Below are 19,574 nucleotides of genomic sequence, written 5' to 3'. Positions count from 1 at the left end.
GTGTCAATGATTAGATTGAGAATGGTAATGTCTAAGTGACAATGATTACATTAAGAATAATATGTCAATGATTAGATTAAGAATGGTAATGACTTAGTGTCAATGAAATCAGAATCAGACACAACAGCAGTGGCAGTCAGACAGCTCATCAGGAATCAGTACTAAGAGAGATGTTGATGGTAAGGCAGGCTTAAATTTGTTTAAAACCTGTCGAATGTTTTTAGGATCAGTGATTGAGAGAGATGTAGATTTTAAGGCAGGCTTAAACTTGTCAATTATTTTTAGGATCAATGATTCTTCTGATCTTTTTTATTCATTTGTGATATTTGTCTTATGTTGAACAGGACGCTCCAAAGATGTCAAACCTGAACTCAGTTCAAGAGAAGAGAAGAGAGCTACAGAAAGTGAAAGAGAGAAGAGAGCAGCAGAGAAAAAAGAGAATCTACACTGGTAAACTGACATCAAGTGACTTTTATTTCACAGACTACTGCTTCTACCTGCTCTAGGTACTGCATCATTCTTCCATTCTATCTATGTTTGTTGGTATTATATACTTGTTTTTAACATTTTTTAAATTAATTTTGTCATATTCAAAATATTTCATACAGTTTTGATCTGAGTTTTTTTTCTTAATATTTGCTTTTAATTGGAGTTATAGGGTTATAGGTCTGTCACTTCTTGAACCTGTCACTTCTTGAACTTGTCAGTTCTAGTTGGTGCTAAAGGAAAGCAAACTTCCTCACATTTTCTATTTACATAATTCTTCTTTTTCTTTCATGTGGTTTGATCAGGTTGAAGAATGGAGCTCTAGTTTCTCCTTTGTGTTATATCTAAATTGTGGTTCTCTTGTGCTAGTTTTCTTTGTTTATGACTTTATTTTAAACTTTACCACAATTGTCAAATGACAATTTAAATTGTACAAACATCCCAACCCAATTGATCTGTACAATAAATGCATCGTTCTTTTTTTCTTTGTTAGTAAAATACATTTTTTCATGTTTTTTTTACTAAACCCAGGTTTAACTTGTAATATTTATTTCAATTTTGTTAGAGTAAAGAAAGAAGCTCGAGATAGTCCTGACCAATACCACAGGCAGGCAGGCACAGATCAGACTGAGGACTCAGTTAGGCCCGAAATGCCCAAGGAGGAGAAATTGAAGAAAAGTGACCGCTAAGACAGGGAAGCAACCAAGCTGGCCAAAGAGAAAGCCAAAGAAGAGAAGCATGAGAGGAAAGAACATGAAGCCTTTGCCAAGGAGGAAGAGAGACATTCATCCAGGGTGAAAGACTACGAAGGGAGCAGTGCAAGCCACAACTTGAGCGCATCCTCCCACAGACATAGTGCTGAGCCATCACCCAAACATTTGGAGGAAAGAGGTACAAAGTCAACTGTAATATCAATAGTTCAGGATCAGTTAGGAAAGTTGATTATTCATCTACCTTTTTTTTTTAACTTTCTCTTCCTGTGAACTTCTCACTGACCAATTTATTTTTGGGCTAGCCCTCCATCATTTCTTTAGTGGGATGGAATCTTGTGACCAACTTGGACATTAAGTAGTCAGTTAGTTCTCATGGTTAGATCTCCTGGACATTAAGTAGCCAGTTAGTTAAGTTTTCAAGGCTAGATCTCCTGTTCTTATGATACCTGTATTTCTAAATAGCTGGTTTCTAATCTATGCAAAATGTGACAATTTTTCTGTTTTCCAATAAATGTACCTGTTAAAGTTAAGTTAAATGTACCTTTAAGAATTAAGTTAAATATAGACTGACCTAAAATACAGAATTTAAACTTTCATTTTTCTCTGGAATTGTAAACGTCTATTTCAAAGCTTGACATTTTACCACTCTGCCTCCTGTTGTACAGTTTTGTGTATACTAGTTCTACTGAAGAGAGAAAAAATATTCTTTTAAGTCACATGATTTCTTTCCATATTATTTATTTTCTATGGGGCTTTTTAAATAGTGATATAAAACATCCAGTTAATAGAAGCAGTGCTCTTCTTTTACAAGTGTGGAATACATTTTTGATTGATTCAATCAGTTAGCAACAAAAGCAATGCCAATATTCTCTGATTATTTGTCCACATTTGCCAGACAATCCTTTTTCTCAATCACTGTAAGCATTATTCTTTATTTGTCATTTGTTCTATACCATTACAGTTGTTCTGAAGACCAAATCTGGTTTCAGTGGAAACTTCTTAATTATTTTTTTTCAGATCCTAAACGAAGGCGTCTGGAAATGAGTGGGTCATCTCAGGTTAGTATACAAGTGTAGTGGAAGGTTTTTGTCCTGAGACAAGTTCTCCCAGACAAGCTAACCACAATATGGTTTAAGGAGTATCCTCTCCGTCAAGTGTTAAAGCGTCAAAGATAACCCAAAGTCTAATGTGAATAAAACAAGATCAAATGGAAAGTGTTCAAAGCAGAGATCAAATCAATAAGGAAATCAATGTGGAAACGGAAGTAGAAGGTGAAACAAGGAGAGAATTAACAGAAGAGAGCTTGAATAAACAAGAGAAATGGAGGCAGTAAGATCCAAAAATGCTGGGGCCAGATGACAAGAGACGAAGGCACAAAATGGATGATACTGATACATTGCGGCTTGAGAAAAAGGTGAATCCCAGACATAGAGAGCACAGTGACAAGGAAAATGAAAATGTCTATGTTAAAAACAAAGAGCTTGATCACTTTGAAACCCTTCCTTCAAAACAATAACATTGATAAGCAGCTTGCATAGAGAGAGACAAATCTTGGATGGATAACTTATTTTTTGATGTATATTGCAAGTGGTCAGGTTTGAAACCAACTAACGTCACTCTGCCTACGACTGCCTATTGCGTCATGTAATATTGTTGCCAAAGAAACCAATGGAACAGAGGAAGAAATTTACCTTTCAAGGTGTCAAAAGCCTGATCTGTTTGATAAGCATCCTTTTCTTGAGGAGATAGAGGTGTAGTGAACAAAAATCTTTCTGTGAAGAGAGGAAATTGGTCTTATGAAACATGCTGCTCATCAGCCTTTGGTTTACCAATATGTGCAGTTAAAGTCAAAGAAGCATTTATTGAAAGATACTGACATATGATGACTGAAATATAGACGCCTTGAAAGTTGATAGTAGGGAAGATAATAAATGATCTCTTCTTGCTGCTGTTAATACCACCTGCAAACCATTCGACTAGCAGAGTCCTGATATCAAAAGAAAGTCATTATTTGAGCAAAGTTATAAAATGCTGCTGTCTGAACGAAGCAGTGCTGTCTTCCCACCTGGTCAGAAGTCTCAAGTGAAGTTGGTGTCTTCAGCATGTTGAGTGACTGCCAGCTACGTTGATGTACTGCTGTGATACAAGAGTTAATCCATCCTCTGCAGCTGTCTGAAACAACCTAAGAACAAGGTCATACTGAAGGAGCCATACAGAAACGAATCACTCTCCATCCTCTATCCACTGAAATGAAAACAACTAGCAGGGCCTATAACATCCAACCCTTTCTGGATTTTGTTTTAAAGTATTTAAAAAGGCAAGAATTCAGTGCAGATATCAATAAGAAATATTAACATTGATGAAAGCTGTGATTTGACATGTATTCTGAGGCAGTGACCATTTGGAATTCTCCATGGGTATCCATTTTTAAATTCTGATACTTATGCTATTGGAAATAGTTATTAGGTTTAAAACAAGCTTCTTTGTGATGTTTGAGTTATAACCTGTTTTCTGTAGACATCAACTCAATTTGCCCATGTTGAGAGTAAATTTTGCACTATGCTATATATTAGATAACATCACTAAAGCTTCCAGTATAAAAGGGCTACTAGACTCTCAACCTGTCTGCATTGCATTCTTGGTCCCCTGTTTACCTGTCAGCTTGTTTTGTGATGATGTTTTGACGTGTAGCTGCTTATTGTCACTCCAGTGCGATTGTTCCTTTGTCTTACTTCTGTTAACAATACTTGTCTTTTGTAGTATGTAAATAACAGGAAATGTAATTAATATGTTTGTCTTTATGCTGCACTGTTAGCATGTTCCAAAAAAAAAGGGGGTGGTGGAATGGAGCCGTGATCAGTGGCAATACAGTGGTCTCAGCGAAGTAGCAATGGAAAGATGACTAGAAACTTTTTAAGACCAGAAAGTGTTGACCGTAGAGAGGGACTGAGTACATTTCTTGGCTAGTAAGAATACAAATGAAATGTTAACAGGAAGGTGGGAGAACAAACTTGATAGAAACAGTTGTGAGTACTGTACACATTGTTTTGTGAGTGTACTGTACACTTTGTTTTGTGAGTGTACTGTACATTTTGGTCCATGAATAAACAAACCAGCAGTAGATTGTATGCAACATTGATTTTGTCTGTCTCTATTTTTCATTATTGCACATCACTTTGAATGTTGGTTCTAAAAGTAACTTATGTCCATTATCTAAGTGATAATGATGGATGCCAATGTATTTTTCAAAACTTTCTTTCTGTTTATTGATGTAAACCTGTTTCATTTTTTTTGACCAAAAATGTTTTACTTCCATTAGAACAAGACCCATATGAAAGTAAAAGCTGACCCAAGTCTAAACATGTGTGGGCCTATTTGTAAAATGTATTGTTCAGAAAGAAATGAATGTATCCAAATTAAAAAAAAAAGATCTTGAAATAATATTCATTCAGTAACATAAAAAAGATACCAACATAACCTAGAAATAAAACTTCTATATTAAATATCATGAGAGATAGTGCTGTCCACCTTCATTCAACCCAAACTTGAAGGTGAATCACATAGGGTAATAGGTTTTCTTTGAAACCATATCTTATTCTCAAGACTTCTTATAGAGATTTTCTACTTAGGTCTTACAACTGCAAAAGCTAAACTCATAAGTCAAATAAAAGTTTCACTAATTAGTGTCTTGCTTTTATCAGAAACATTTGTTTAATTGTTTTAAAATATTTTTCTTGCTGCAATGAAAGCTGTTTCAATTGTCTTCAATTCATCATGCCCTGATCATATGTTGTTTGATATAGCAATGTTTTCATTGGTTTTTTTTTTGGGGGGGGGGGGAAGATAAGGGCATGATGAATTGCACACTGGCCTGGCATGGTTGTGGCACTAAAACAAAACATGAGATGCTTTGCCACCACATCATCTTCTTCTTTACCACTACAACAGCCACTGCATGTCATGTTGACATGTTGTGCAACTTACTTCTTGATTGTAGGAGTCACCAGTGGATGGACAAAGCAAGCACAGAAAGGTAATGACCTTGTGACCTCTAGACACACTAAGTCAGCCCCATCTCTTTTAGCCTGCTTCCTTCTAAAAGTATTTTTGATATGGCATCTTCTGTCCAAGCTAAACATAATTTTTAAAAATGATGGGGTGGCTTAGCTTATGTGATATACAATATATACCTGGATATTCGTTGTTTAAAGTGTGACTTCATAATGGCTTAGACTATCAAATTACATAAAACTAATTTAAATTGCTTTAGCTGTCATTTTGGGATCATCAATCTCTGATGGTCTGCAGTTAACTTTAAACATTTTATTCCTAGATAAAATCTCAGCTTTTGTTTCATTGATTTACTCTTTAAAAAAAATTCTCTTGTTGTTTATACCTTAAATGAGAAAAGAAAATTGCCTGCACTTGGTCAACTAATTTGTGAAATGTAAAAGATGTTTATGTTAAAGCTCATTGTGGTATTTACACCAATCAGTGGACACTTTAACAGTAAATACCACTTGATAGAGCACTGTTTGGTAACAGCAACAGATATAGAGCTCTAATTCCCAGTTTACTTATTATTTGGCAGAGTCCCACAAGTCAAGAAGCTGATGAGTCTTTTGAAATGGAAAAAGATCGTAAAGATAAAAAGAGGGTATGTTTATTTTATTTTTTTTGTGTCCTAGTGTAAATCTTTTTTTAACTCTTTCTCTCCATAATTATTTTCTATGTTCCAACTGAATTATCCATTTTGCTCATATGTATTTCACTACCCTGTTATGATTAAACTTCAACAACTTGTTTGTTTGTTTTCGGAAAATGTTAAGTTTGGTATAGAATTAAATGGGACTGTATGCCTTTTTTAGATAAATACTAATATTTATAAAACCTAACCGATATTTTATTTTGGATAATGGAATGTAAAAATAAAAACTTACTGACTTACCAAGTCTATTAAGATCTAGACCATATTTTATGATCCAAACTGAACTAAAACTGTTCTTAATGATAGTTATTCATATTTTAACATAACTTAATATATAATGTATATAAAACATAAATTAATTGTCTTGAGCTCACTATCCCATGTCATTTTCATATGAAAAATTAATATTAAATATAGATCCTTTTTTTTTAGCCCCCACTCTTGAAAAACATCCTTTTTTTGGGAAAAACACGATTGAAAATAAGAAATCTGTGTATTCCAAGGGGAACTATTCAAAATTAAATTTTAAGCAATTAAAAACATTTTGGTGTATATTTTAAGAAAAGATTATGAATTGTATTATTCTTAAATGCTATAAAAATGTAGACTAGGACACATTGGGATAATTGTTAAGTGGTATCAAATTAGTTTAGGAGAGATTATAAATGTATTATATCAACTCCAGTGATTCTCTTCAGGAACACTGTTGAAACCTATGACCCAGAACTTTCCAAAAGAAGAAAAAGTGAGGATCATTATCTAGCTTCACGTACGTATTGATAGAATCATTCTAGAACTCCTTGTTTTACACACTTCTGTACAAATATTTTTGAGATGAAGGCACTGCCTCAAGGCTCCAAACTTTTTTTTCTCCACTAAATGTAGGCAAACAAAATGGGGAAGCCAATGGATCCTCCAAAATGTATGCAGAGAGAGATTATAAAGAGAAATCTAAACAACAGAGTCACTCCTCTAAGAGCAAGGTAAACTTTTCACCTTCACCTGTCCCTTAGTCTGTTGAACTATTGGGGCACCACACAATATAGGTCAACCATCTTTCTCCATTCCTCTTAATAGAATCTCTTTCATTGGCAGGCCTGTCCATTCTTTAATGTTGTGTTCCCATTGCTTCCTCTGTCTCCTTTTTTTTCCTGGTGCTGTTCCCTGGAGGAGAGTTTTGCAAGCACTGAGGACCTTTTGATATTGCCATAAAGGTTTAATTTGTGTTATTTTACAGAGGTAAACATTTATGGACAGAAAACTGATTTTTTGGTTTTGTTATATTCACTAAGAACCATTCTTCACATGTGAAATAATTGACATAAATAAGCATGGTCTAAAAGCTTTTGTTTTCAAATTATTTTATACACATACATCTAAACTATTTTTTAAATACTAAAATGTAACTAAATTAATTGTATATTCAATGCTATTAGTAGTACCACAACAATGTACATAGATTACTTACAGTCCACTAATAACATACACTTTTGATTTAGAAATCAAGTAATAGAAAAACAAAGTTTTTTTTTTCTTCTTCTTCAAATTAAGTAAGCATCAATCTATTGTAAAGCCATGTTAAACATATGTGTTTTTAATTTACAATAGTTGTTTAGTATCTTTCTTATCTGAAGCTGGTAATACAATTCAGGTGTTAGTTTTTGTGTAACAGTAATAAGGCATGACCATGTCTGACTTGCAGTGTTCTATTGCTTTACATGGGTGCACATTTCTTTAATTATTTTTTTATTTTTTTCATTTGCTTTGAATTAGAGAATTTATTTAATAATTCTCTATACCTCTCTATGTCTTAAGTTTTGACTTGTTTGATTTTTTCCTTTTCTCCAGGAACAGTTTAATGAAACAGATGGATCTCCAAAACTGAAGATGAAAGAAAAGAGAGACAAATCATATCCTTGATCTAGGGACTGAGACTTGATTATGTAGTCAGCTGGGGCTTAATTATTTAGTCTTTATGGTAAATACTTTCTGGTCTTAAAGTTTCTAGTAATCATTCCATTGCTAGATACATGAGTGAGGTGTGTATATTAAACATTTCAATTGGGAATTAAACATTTCAATTGGGAAAGGTAGAAAAAAAAATCCAGTCACTTTAAAAAAAAACATAAAAATCAGTTGGTCCTTCTCATGTTTGAATTCAATAGTTTGTAATAATGGCAGTTTAACTTTAAAATAGTCATTATGTTCATCCATCCCGGTGGGACTACAGCCCTTGGAGGGCCCTGACCTACTATAGCACATCTTTTCATTCTGATCTATCCTGCTGTTCTAGATCTGCCTCTACATTGTCAAGCCACTGTACTGTGGCCTACCTTTGAGGTGCCTGCTTTTTGTTTGTTTTGTGAACAATCTTTGCTGCTTCTCTGTTCTCTGACATTCTTTCAAGGTGACCTGCCCAGCGTAATCTGTTCCTTTTTATTTCCGTCATTATGGAGGGGGGTCTTGGTATATTAGTGATCATATTACTAATTAGAGCCTAGTAATAGATAATGTTGCCTCTTAGTACTTAAGTTAGTAGTCTGATTGAAAGTGTATAATTTCCTTAACTTCTTCTCACATGTTCCAAAAAAACAGAAAAAATAAAACCAGTTTGATCTGGATGTTTCCAGACTGCAGTCTCTTGTTGACTATTGTTAGTTGGATGGCAAATGTGCAGCTTTTTAAACCTTTTTTTTTCCTTTTGAAACATTGATTTATATATTTCTCAAACATTTTTAGATAGTAACATATGTTGATCTGTAGATCTAGTGTGGGTGAATGTGTGATATCATGTACATTAGACTCTGGCCATTCAGTTGGTTCTGTAAAATTACAAAGTGACACTTTTTTTTTCTTGATATTGTTGACTTATGAATTAGAACTCAGGCTTTTGTTGAAACAGATCTGCCTTCTGGTCAAATTATATTGAGTCATTTCTCCAGGTTCAAAACAGTTCAACTTATGGACCAAGGTGTTGAGTTGATCGTTTCACTTGTTCAATTGAAATCCTATCCAGTCCTAGTTCAAAGTCTTAGTGTTAGTGGCTAGCATTGCTTCCAGTCCTGTGGGATCTACTGGACCATTTTTGCTTTACACACAGATTTCATGTATTTATGTTTGCTTCAAATTAAGGGTCTAAGTGACCTCGGTTGACTATGTTGATCATTGAATAAATGAACTGACATGTCCTTAGATTATAGTTTTGCTTGTTAATATATTTTCTTGTGTTGAATAGATTAAGTTTTAAGTTAAGAAATACTGAGATTGTTTCATAACTTCTCAGCCAGCACATTACAATGAGGGATGTACTGCACTAATCTAAATACTTTGTAACTACATCTCAGTTTGAAAGAAAATCAATAATTATAAACTAGTTCTGAAATTACACATTTGAAACCAAAAGAAAATTCAAGACAAGTCGAAGCGGGCGAAAAAGAACCTTAAGTGATAACAGCTGAACCATTGTTATGTCTGCTGAATGTAACATTATATGTAAGTCACAGCTGGGACTGTGTAGCTGTTATGTGAAATACTGAAACTGTATACTCAAAAAGCCTTATTAACTCACCAATATAAGTAACTGGCACCAAAAGGGCGATTTAGCAGAACTACAGGCAACTGAATATAAAAGAATATATAGCTGCAATCTCACTGCTCAAACAAGGCATGATAGAGGCTGTTCTTTTTAGCTACATCATCTGCAAGTTTCATTAGCCCCCTTTTTTTTTGTACCACCAAAGAGCATCTAGTCTCCTAGAAATGTTTTTTATTACTATTTCAGCTTCATCGGGCATCTGATAATAATTGTACTCTGCCAAGTTGCTTCCCTTTAATATTATCCTATTTACTGCTGCAGTCCATGTTGTTGTTTTTTTTTAGAAGTATTTGCCTTTTGATTCAGCCCCAAATCTCTGTTTTCAACAGACATCAAACAGGTTCTTGTCTTAACCACTGTTAGCAACTACTGGCAATACAGAAAATGAAAAATACAGAAACTTAGCCTATAATACATATGGGATCTGATATAAAACACTAGCGATATGGTCAAGAATCTAATGAAGACCACTGGCCTATATTAGAATACACAAACGATCCATATTTCATACAGAAATGAATAACGAACAAAGTTTAGAAGAAAATGTGCGAAAACGCAAAATTACTTAAACTTGGGAAATGTTTTCTGTGCATTGATGTATGAACATAGATATGAAACTAAGTAAGGGCAGTCACTACTGCGTACTAAATATTTGGTTTACGGCAATACTGTACATTCTATAATATCGAGGTGGTCCACGTTTGATCCTGGTCCATATTGCAAGCCTCTCCTATAAGTGATGAACTAACAACATAACTACTATATTTCGTAGAGGATTCGCTTTAGAAAGAACAGCAATTCAATATAAGGTTGCGCTTGTAGGCTATAGGCCTACATTGAGATTCTGTGGTCTACCAGCCAATTACTAGCCTTTGGGTGACCCATGGGTCACAATCCCCCTCTCGACCTTGCTGGTGAAATTCAATGGAACGCTTCGTGTTACATTTGGCACCAACCCAGTTGTTATAATTGACACTCCCAACTTATGGGGCTTCACTCCTGATTTTTCCTTGACGTTGCTTCCTGAAGCATTCTTTACCGCAAGCCAACCCGGGGAGGGGTGTATTTTATCTTATAAAATACAGACTTTACTTCAAATAGATGATTACGCCCTACGCGTGTCCGTAGGCCAATGAAGTCATGTTTGAAGTCGAGTATGGCTACCACTCTCCTAGATACAAAGGATCTAAACCTAGGTCTATAATCAAATCATGCACATGGTATAGAATTTTAATGAAGTATTTTAGGGTTTCACTCTTATAAATACAGTATCGAGGTATCGTGCCTTATCTTATATAATACAGACGTTACTTCAAAAAAACAAGATGATTACGTTCTACGCGTCATGCATGTAGTCAATGACCTAAATTCTGCCAAGTCACTGGTTTTCCTGGCTAGCTCAGGCAACCCATTCCATGCTCTAATAGCACTAGGGTACTCGTACTATTGGTGGTAATTATCTGCCTCAAGCAAATACAAGTTGTAGTCGTACGATCTTCTATACCCAAGAATCGATGTCTCGATTTTTCCATCTATCTGAGCACTCTACAATCGAAAGTACAATTCAACCTTTCTGTGTGTGTGTGTGTGTGTGTAATTGCATTCTAAGTAAGCATTAACATAGAAGAGAATGAATGAGATTTTGCATTCAACATTAAATGTAGAAATTGGACTTTTTTTTTTTGGTCACTTGTGCCAAAATTCTAAACATACGACGTTGCGTTTCCATAAAGTTTGATGGCTTTGAAGAGAACTAGTTCTGTTGAGGCTTTATGAGCTCTTCTTGAAAGACTCGTTGCAGAGTGTGGTGAAACAGTTGATAGTTGTTTATGTTTGTATAGCGTCGTGAGAATGTGTGCACAACATTGGTTTTGAAGTAAAGTTTGAAGATTAGCTATGAATTAAATGAACTGAACGTACTGTCTCTCGCTAGGGGGATACAGATATGGCTGCCTTGTTGTGTGGTATATGCGTTCATAACAGATGATCGATGGTCTCCCTACCCTCCACTATCCCCGCTTGTCCTGAGGGAAGTTTGGGCTAGGGTGCAATAAACTTGAAATATGAAAAAAATATTTACACATTGGACAAGCAAATGTTTCAATATTACAATTTTAAAAAGTCTAAACGGAGCAGCTTAAACGAACATCCACTACATACATTAGGATTCCAAATATATTGTACATTTAGGCCTACTTCTAAAAGAAAAACGCGAAAATTATGTCTGTATGTTACTTTTCTTTGTCCTTATAACCTAGTTAAACCGTTCCGGATCCCAATTGGGATGCTTCCAGCGCTTCCCTAAACTAAATCTTGCTAAAAAAGGGAAGGGGGCGCAAACGAAATTGTTTTCACAACTAGTAAACGTTTGAGAAACACGGATCTACAGTTTATTATGAAATATTATAGTACATTATAGTTTGTATAATTGAGTACGCATTTTAGCATGTAGGCTACATGATGTATTTCAATAAATCTCAAAAGTGATTCTCTTGGCAAAAACATTATCTATATATAGCCTATAGAAGAAGAGGCAGACAGCAAAAGCGATGGTAGGACAACATTAAAGAATGGACAGGCCTGCCATTGAGAGAGGTTCTAATCAAGGCAAAAAAAAAAAAGGGAGGAATGGAGAAAGATGGTCGACAAATCTTGCCTGGTGCCCCAACGGTCCAACAGACTAAGGGATAGGTAAAGGTAATATATAGCCTACCTTACCTAAAGACATGCAATATTTTTTCTCTTAGCTAAAACAGAAGTCATAGCTAATCAATTTTTCGCCAAACAAAACTGTTATAAGTGAATCTGAAACACAATAGATGTCAGAACACAAACGGCTTTAAAAAAATGACTGTTATAGCCTTATAGGCTACAGCAAGTCCTTTTTTTATCACGAGAAACTTTAGCATTTTGTAGAAGCGAAGTTTTAGATTGTGACTATATAATAGGCCTATATATTGTAGATATTTTGAGCTAGGTAATACACTCTATAGTTATTCTTATTATTTGAGCGCAATGTATTTATGATATTACAATTTTTGTTCCTAGAATAAAAAAAGGGGGGAGGGGGCGCCAAAAAATGGCGTGTTACAGATACACTGCCCGTTTTTAAACAGTTACTTCAAGATATCTAGTCAGGATAGAGTCTGGCTTTAACATCTTCATTATAGTGATGTTTTTATTTTAAAAACTCGATTCTTTGACAGTAAAGTATATCTACTTCAGTTTACTGGATATCGACGAGCGGTACCTGTTGAAAAAGGTTTGAAAAGCACTGATCTAGATCTAGATCTACTGGGTAATAGTTGAAAGCAATCGTATATTTACTAAATTCTTTATCACTTAGCCGAAATTCGTATCTATAGTTTTGTATATAAATAACAAAATGGCGAGTGTTTTGCTTTCACACTCACAGCATTCGCAGGTTGAAACTTTAAAGAGGCGTAAGAAACAAAATAAAATTCTAAAAAAATAAATAAACTAAAAATTCTTTTGTCTGTTCGCGAACATTTATCTTTATCGGATGAAGCAACACGGGTAAATGTCTTAATAGTCTAAACTGTTCTAGATCTAGTAAAATCTAGTACCATAAATCCATAATTAGTATTTTCATTATTTTGTCTAAGTCAAAGAGTATAGTAGTACAGTAGTACTAGTAGTTAGTAGTAGTACTACTAAGTACTAGTAGTAGGTAGTAGTAGTAGTAGTAAAATCTACTCTAGTAAATCTAGTAACTATTGTTTCTATTCTAGTTAACGATGATTTTACCGTAAGTAGATTTTAGTAGATCTAGACTCTAGTCAAACTCTAGACGTCTAGATAGATTATCAATATCATATCTAGATCTAGTTAATCTAGATCTAGTAGATAGTCTGTCTATATGGATCTCTAGACTCTATTACTCATAAGTTAAATTATTATTATATATAGAGAGATCTAGGTCTAGAATATTGACCTTGAGGCACTAGTAGACTAGAGGACAAGTTTAGATTAGATTTTATTATCTTATCTAATGTAGATTTAGATCTAGAATATATTCTATCTCACAGTATCTGTATTACTATTATTATATCTAAATCTATCATCTGGATGATCTAGCCATGGGCATGGGCGCCCTCAGGATTTTTCACAGAGTGCAAGCTGCTAACCATGGCTCAAAGTCTTAGCCTCAACAGTAAACATTAAATACTCTATTTATTCATGAAATAAAAAAAACAAACTAAAAACGTGAACAAAATCTTCAATGTACACATTCATTGTTAACTTTATCAGTGAGGACCGTGCTTCCCTACATTCGATCAAACGAAAACTGCAAATGTTTGGCTGCTGAAACTGTCAATAACTTTACTAAATATACTAATGCATTGATTTTCGTTGCGATGGACAAGCTGCTGATGATCGCTTATCGAGTAGTTCTGATATTCTTCTTTGTATTGCAGCTTTTAGGATGAAGACAAAACAAGTTGAACTGACCATTATTATTGCTCGAAAAGCGAGACATATGAAGCAAGTTAAGAATCAAGATATGTAATGTAAAGCCATGTTCTCTAATAACTTCCAAAATCCAAACATGTTTTTTTTTTCTCAGTTTGTCTGTCGACTGCGAAATTCTCAGCAGCAGCAACTCAATATTTGGTATCAGGCTTTTCTGCCAGCAGTCTCTTCTTCCTCAAGATGACATTTCTGACGTGTTCCTTAGGATGGTCATGTTGGTTTTTGATTATGTCATTAAGGATGTGCTGTTGAGCGAAAAGACTACTACACAGTGGAAACTGGTTCAAGAACAGATGACTAATTAACAACAATGAAAAGACAAATCAGAAACAAGAGGAGAGACATTTACTACACATGTGCAGTTTGTTTGGTTTTATTTACAGTCATTATTTTAAGATCCGCCAAACAGTCAAAGATCTCAAAGTTGAGACTTAAATCTCGAATGGATTCTTATTTTTCAATTGATTGTGTCTAACACAAATAAGGTAAATTTAAATTTAGCAACAACGCTATCGTTAGGGACAGTTACAGAAAAAGAATACTAGCCATCAGTAGGACAGCCTTGGGCAGCAATGACATTAGACACATGCAGTGCGTTTCTCTGAACCACAATTTCTTCACTAAAATACCCAGCAAATGTAGTTAATTCATGATGTATTTCAGGTGATATACTTTCCATATTTCACAGGCATAAAGCAATAGTAATCTAATGTGGTGTATAAAATACAAACATGCTCAATGTGTGAAGCACCATTAAAGAGTGGCAACACAGTTTTTCTGATATACTGGGAGATGTGCATTTGTACAAACTTTTTAAAGGGATTTGAGTTTTTCTTTGATCATCAGATAAATATTTGATTTATAAGCAAATAGTCCTTTTTTCTGAGAATTAATTGCATTTTTTTGTGTAGAGATAGGGACACCTCAAACACCCAACAGCTCTGTGGTGGTTGAGGGGGGGGGTGCTAAGTGGTTTAGTGTGGTTGCTTTAGAGCTAAGGGTTTTCAGGTTCAAATCTTGTTGAAGATTGTTTTTGAATTTCAGGATTTTAGAATGCCTTGGGTCAGTGCAATTCTAATGGGTATCTGACATTAGTTGGGGAAAGTAAAGAAGGTTGGTCGTTGTGCTGGCCATATGATACCTTTATAACAGTAGGCCACAGAAACAGATGACATTTACATCATCTGCCATATAGATTGCAAATTCTAAAAGGCATTCTTTTTACATTTTAATCCCTAACTATTCTAAAAATTCTAACCATTTTTTCATTCAAAGACATTTTTTCTTTTCTGAGCAACTAAATTGATGATCATGTTAAATCAACATTTGATTTTTAAAAAATAATTTCTGATTTACTTTGATGCAAGAAAAAGCTAATATTATAAGCATTACTCACCATAGTCAAATTATGCACTTTTATAAAGTATGCTAAGTAGGCTTAGCAAAGCATAAAAAAAAAAGAATATTTGCTATTGACCTTTTCAAAAATTAAAACAAAAAAAAAATTTTGTGCCAAGATCATTATACTATAGCTTTTTATTGTATTGCATGCCACCTAAAAAAAGTTTGACATTCTGCATGATATCAACTGAGGTCAATGAAATATGGAAAAGGAGCTACAAACTAAGTACATTAATGAAACCAAAAAAAAAAAGAATTAGAAGATAACTACCATGTCAGACAAAAACTGTCTAATTTTAAGAAAGGCCTAACTTCTAGCTATGACCAATTGTGACAAAGAATACATTTTATTACTTAATTATCAGAAAGAATGTCAAATTAGGTAGGAGGTGTGGTGGCCGAGTGGTAAAGTTGTTAGCTTCTGAACCAGGGGTTTCAGGTTTGAATTCTGGTGAAGACTGGGATTATTACTTTCTGTAATGTCTTAGTGTCAATGATTAGATTGACCATGTTAATGACTTATGTCAATGAAAACATTGAAAAAGGTAATGAGTTAGTGTCAATGATTACATTGAGAATGGTAATGACTTAGTGTTATTGATTGGATTGAGAATGGTAATGACTTAATTTCAATAAAAACAACAAAAATGGTAATGTGTTAGTGTCAATGATTAGATTGAGAATGGTAATGTCTTAGTGTCAATGATGACTTTGAGAATAGTAATGTGTTAGTGTTAATGATTACATTGAGAATGCTATGTCAATGATTACTTTGAGAATGGTATTGTCTTAGTGTCAATGATTAGATTGAGAATGGTAATGTCTTAGTGTCAATGATTAGATTAAGAATGGTAATGACTTAGTGTCAATGATTAGATTGAGAATGGTAATGTCTTAGTGTCAATGATTACAATGAAAATAGTAATGTCTTAGTGCCAATGATGACTTTGAGAGTAGTAATGTGTTAGTGTCAATGATTACATTGAGAATGCTATGTCAATGATTAATTTGAGAATGGTAATGTCTTAGTGTCAATGATTAGATTGAGAATGCTATGTCAATGATTAATTTGAGAATGGTAATGTCTTAGTGTCAATGATTAGATTGAGAATGGTAATGTCTTAGTGTCAATGATTAGATTAAGAATGGTATTGACTTAGTGTCAATGATTACATTGAGAATGGTAATGTTTTAGTGTCAATAATTAGATTGAGAATGGTAATGACTTAGTGTCAATGATTACATTGACAATGGTAATGTCTAAGTGACAATGATTACATTAAAAATGTTATGTCAATGATTAGATTAAAAATGGTAATGACTTAGTGTCAATGATTACATTGAGAATGGAAATGTCATTTTGTCAGTGATTACATTGAGAATGGTAATGTCTTAGTGTTAATGATTAGATTAAGAATGGTAATGTTTTAGTGTCAATGATTACATTGAGAATGGTAATGCTTTAGTGTCAATGATTACATTGAAAATGGTAATGTCTAAGTGTCAATGATTACATTGAGAATGTTATGTCAATGATTAGATTAAGAATGGTAATGACTTAGTGTCAATGATTAGATTAAGAATGGTAATGACTTAGTGTCAATGATAACATTGAAAATGGAAATGTGTTAGTGTCAATGATTAGATTGAGAATGGTAATGTTTTAGTGTCAATGATTAAATTGAGAATGTTAATGTCTTATTGTCAATGATTACATTGAGAATGCTATGTCAATGATTACTTTGAGAATGGTAATGTGTTAGTGTCAATGATTAGATTGAGAATGGTAATGTCTTAGTGTCAATGATTAGATTGAGAATGGTAATGTCTTAGTGTCAATGATTAGATTAAGAATGAAATGACCTAGTGTCAATGATTAGATTGAGAATGGTAATGTCTTAGTGTCAATGATTACATTAAGAATGTTAAGTCAATGATTAGATTAAGAATGGTAATGACTTAGTGTCTATGATGACTTTGAAAACGGTAAAGTTTTAGTGTCAATGATGACTTTGAAAATGGTAATGTGTTAGTGTCAATGATTACATTGAGAAAGGTAATGTCTTAGTGTCAATGATTAGATTGAGAATTGTAATGTGTTAGTGTCAATGAAAAGATTATGAATGGTAAAGTTTTAGTGTCAATGATGACTTTGAAAATGGTAATGTGTTAGTGTCAATGATTACATTGAAAATGGTAATGTCTTAGTGTCAATGATTAGATTCAGAAAGGTAATGTCTTAGTGTCAATTTTTAGATAGAGAATTATAATGTGTTAGTGTCAATGATTAGATTAAGAATGGTAAAGTTTTAGTGTCAATGATGACTTTGAAAATGGTAATGTGTTAGTGTCAATGATTACATTGAGAATGGTAATGTCTTAGTGTCAAAGATTAGATTGAGAATGAAAATGTCTTAGTGTCAATGATTAGATTGAGAATGGTAATGTGTTTGTGTCAATCATTAGATTAAGAATAGTATTGTCTTAGTGTCAATGATTAGATTGAGAATGGTAATTTCTTATTGTCAATTATTTCATTGACACTGGTAATGTCTTAGTATCAATGATTACATTAAGAATGGTAATGTCTAAGTGTCAATGGTTATGTTGAGAATGTTATGTCAATGATTAGATTAAGAATGTTAATGTTTTATTGTCAATAATTACATTGAGAATGGTAATGTCTTATTGTCAATGATTACATTGAGAATAGTAATGTCTTAGTGCCAATGATGACAGTGAGAATGGTAATGTCTTAGTGTCAATGATTAGATTAAGAATGGTAATGTCTTAGTGTCAATGATTAGATTGAGAATGGTAATGACTTAGTGTCAATGATTACATTTAAAATAGTAATGTCATAGTGGTAATGATGACAGTGAGAATGGTAATGTCTTAGTGTCAATGATTAGATTGAGAATGGTAATGTCTTAGTGTCAATGATGACTTTGAGAATAGTAATGTGTTAGTGTCAATTATTACATTGAGAATGCTATGTCAATGATTACTTTGAGAATGGTAATTTCTAGTGTCAATGATTAGATTGAGAATGGTAATGTCTTAGTGTCAATGATTAGATTGAGAATGGTAATGTCTTAGTGTCAATGATTACATTAAGAATGTTAAGTCAATGATTAGATTAAGAATGGTAATGAATTAGTGTCAATGATTACATTGAGAATGGTAATGTTTTAGTGTCAATGATGAGATTGAGAATGGTAATGTTTTAGTGTCAATAATTAGATTGAGAATTGTAATGACTTAGTGTCAATTATTACATTGACAATGGTAATGTCTAAGTGACAATGATTACATTAAGAATGTTATGTCAATGATTAGATTAAGAATGGTAATGACTTAGTGTCAATGATTACATTGAGAATGGTAATGTCATTTTGTCAGTGATTACATTGAGAATGGTAATGTCTAAGTGTCAATGATTAGATTAAGAATGGTAATGTTTTAGTGTCAATGATTACATTGAGAATGGTAATGTTTTGGTGTCAATGATTACATTGAGAATGGTAATGTCTAAGTGTCAATGATTACATTGAGAATGTTATGTCAATGATTAAATTAAGAATGGTAATGACTTAGTGTCAATGATTAGATTAAGAATGGTAATGACTTAGTGTCAATGAGAACATTGAAAATGGAAATGTTTTAGTGTCAATGATTACATTGAGAATGTTAATGTCTTATTGTCAATGATAACATTGAGAATGCTATGTCAATGATTACTTTGAGAATGGTAATGTGTTAGTGTCAATGATTAGATTGAGAATGGTAATGTCTTAGTGTCAATGATTAGATTGAGAATTATAATGTGTTAGTGTCAATGAAAATATTATGAATGGTAAAGTTTTAGTGTCAATGATGACTTTGAAAATGGTAATGTGTTAGTGTCAATGATTACATTGAGAATGGTAATGTCTTAGTGTCAATGATTAGATTGAGAATTATAATGTGTTAGTGTCAATGAAAAGATTATGAATGGTAAAGTTTTAGTGTCACTGATGACTTTGAAAATGGTAATTTGTTAGTGTCAATGATTACATTGAGAATGGTAATGTCTTAGTGTCAATGATTAGATAGAGAATGGTAATGTGTTAGTGTCAATGATTAGATTAAGAATGGTAAAGTTTTAGTGTCAATGATGACTTTGAAAATGGTAATG

The 19,574-nt window shown here is 33.4% G+C and overlaps 1 protein-coding gene and 1 long non-coding RNA gene across 4 annotated transcripts; both read left to right on the top strand.

Moving 5' to 3' along the window:
• Positions 1-75: 75 nt before the first annotated feature.
• On the top strand, positions 76-8,757 carry LOC129923633 (uncharacterized). 3 transcript variants are annotated; one of them, XM_056015538.1, is made up of 10 exons: positions 76-179; positions 345-506; positions 1,052-1,377; positions 2,217-2,257; positions 5,197-5,232; positions 5,791-5,856; positions 6,606-6,676; positions 6,793-6,890; positions 7,756-7,819; positions 8,488-8,757. In XM_056015538.1, the coding sequence occupies exons 5-10, from the start codon at positions 5,210-5,212 to the stop codon at positions 8,520-8,522; spliced, it is 357 nt and encodes a 118-aa protein (XP_055871513.1). In that variant the 5' UTR covers positions 76-179; positions 345-506; positions 1,052-1,377; positions 2,217-2,257; positions 5,197-5,209; the 3' UTR covers positions 8,523-8,757. The 3 variants fall into 3 exon arrangements, with proteins under 3 accessions (XP_055871513.1, XP_055871512.1, XP_055871511.1); XM_056015537.1 differs by having other exon boundaries at positions 5,148-5,232; XM_056015536.1 differs by having other exon boundaries at positions 2,217-3,616; positions 5,148-5,232.
• A 3,805-nt stretch (positions 8,758-12,562) lies between these two features.
• LOC129923800 (uncharacterized) lies at positions 12,563-16,047 on the top strand. The gene is made up of 2 exons (XR_008775748.1): positions 12,563-13,039; positions 14,091-16,047. It is a non-coding gene; the product is annotated as an uncharacterized LOC129923800 (long non-coding RNA).
• Positions 16,048-19,574: the final 3,527 nt, after the last annotated feature.

Source organism: Biomphalaria glabrata, chromosome 17 (genome assembly GCF_947242115.1).
Source record: "Biomphalaria glabrata chromosome 17, xgBioGlab47.1, whole genome shotgun sequence".
NCBI lineage: Eukaryota > Metazoa > Mollusca > Gastropoda > Planorbidae > Biomphalaria > Biomphalaria glabrata.
The sequence above is the reverse complement of the archived record's forward strand: the minus strand, read 5'-3'. Positions and strand labels throughout refer to the sequence as shown.

Bases quoted from the DNA above. Each gene is read 5' to 3' on its own strand.
- LOC129923633 (XM_056015536.1), top strand. The intron at 5,233-5,790 runs GTAATGACCTTG...ATTATTTGGCAG, and splicing joins GACAAAGCAAGCACAGAAAG to AGTCCCACAAGTCAAGAAGC. The intron at 6,677-6,792 runs GTACGTATTGAT...CACTAAATGTAG, and splicing joins GGATCATTATCTAGCTTCAC to GCAAACAAAATGGGGAAGCC.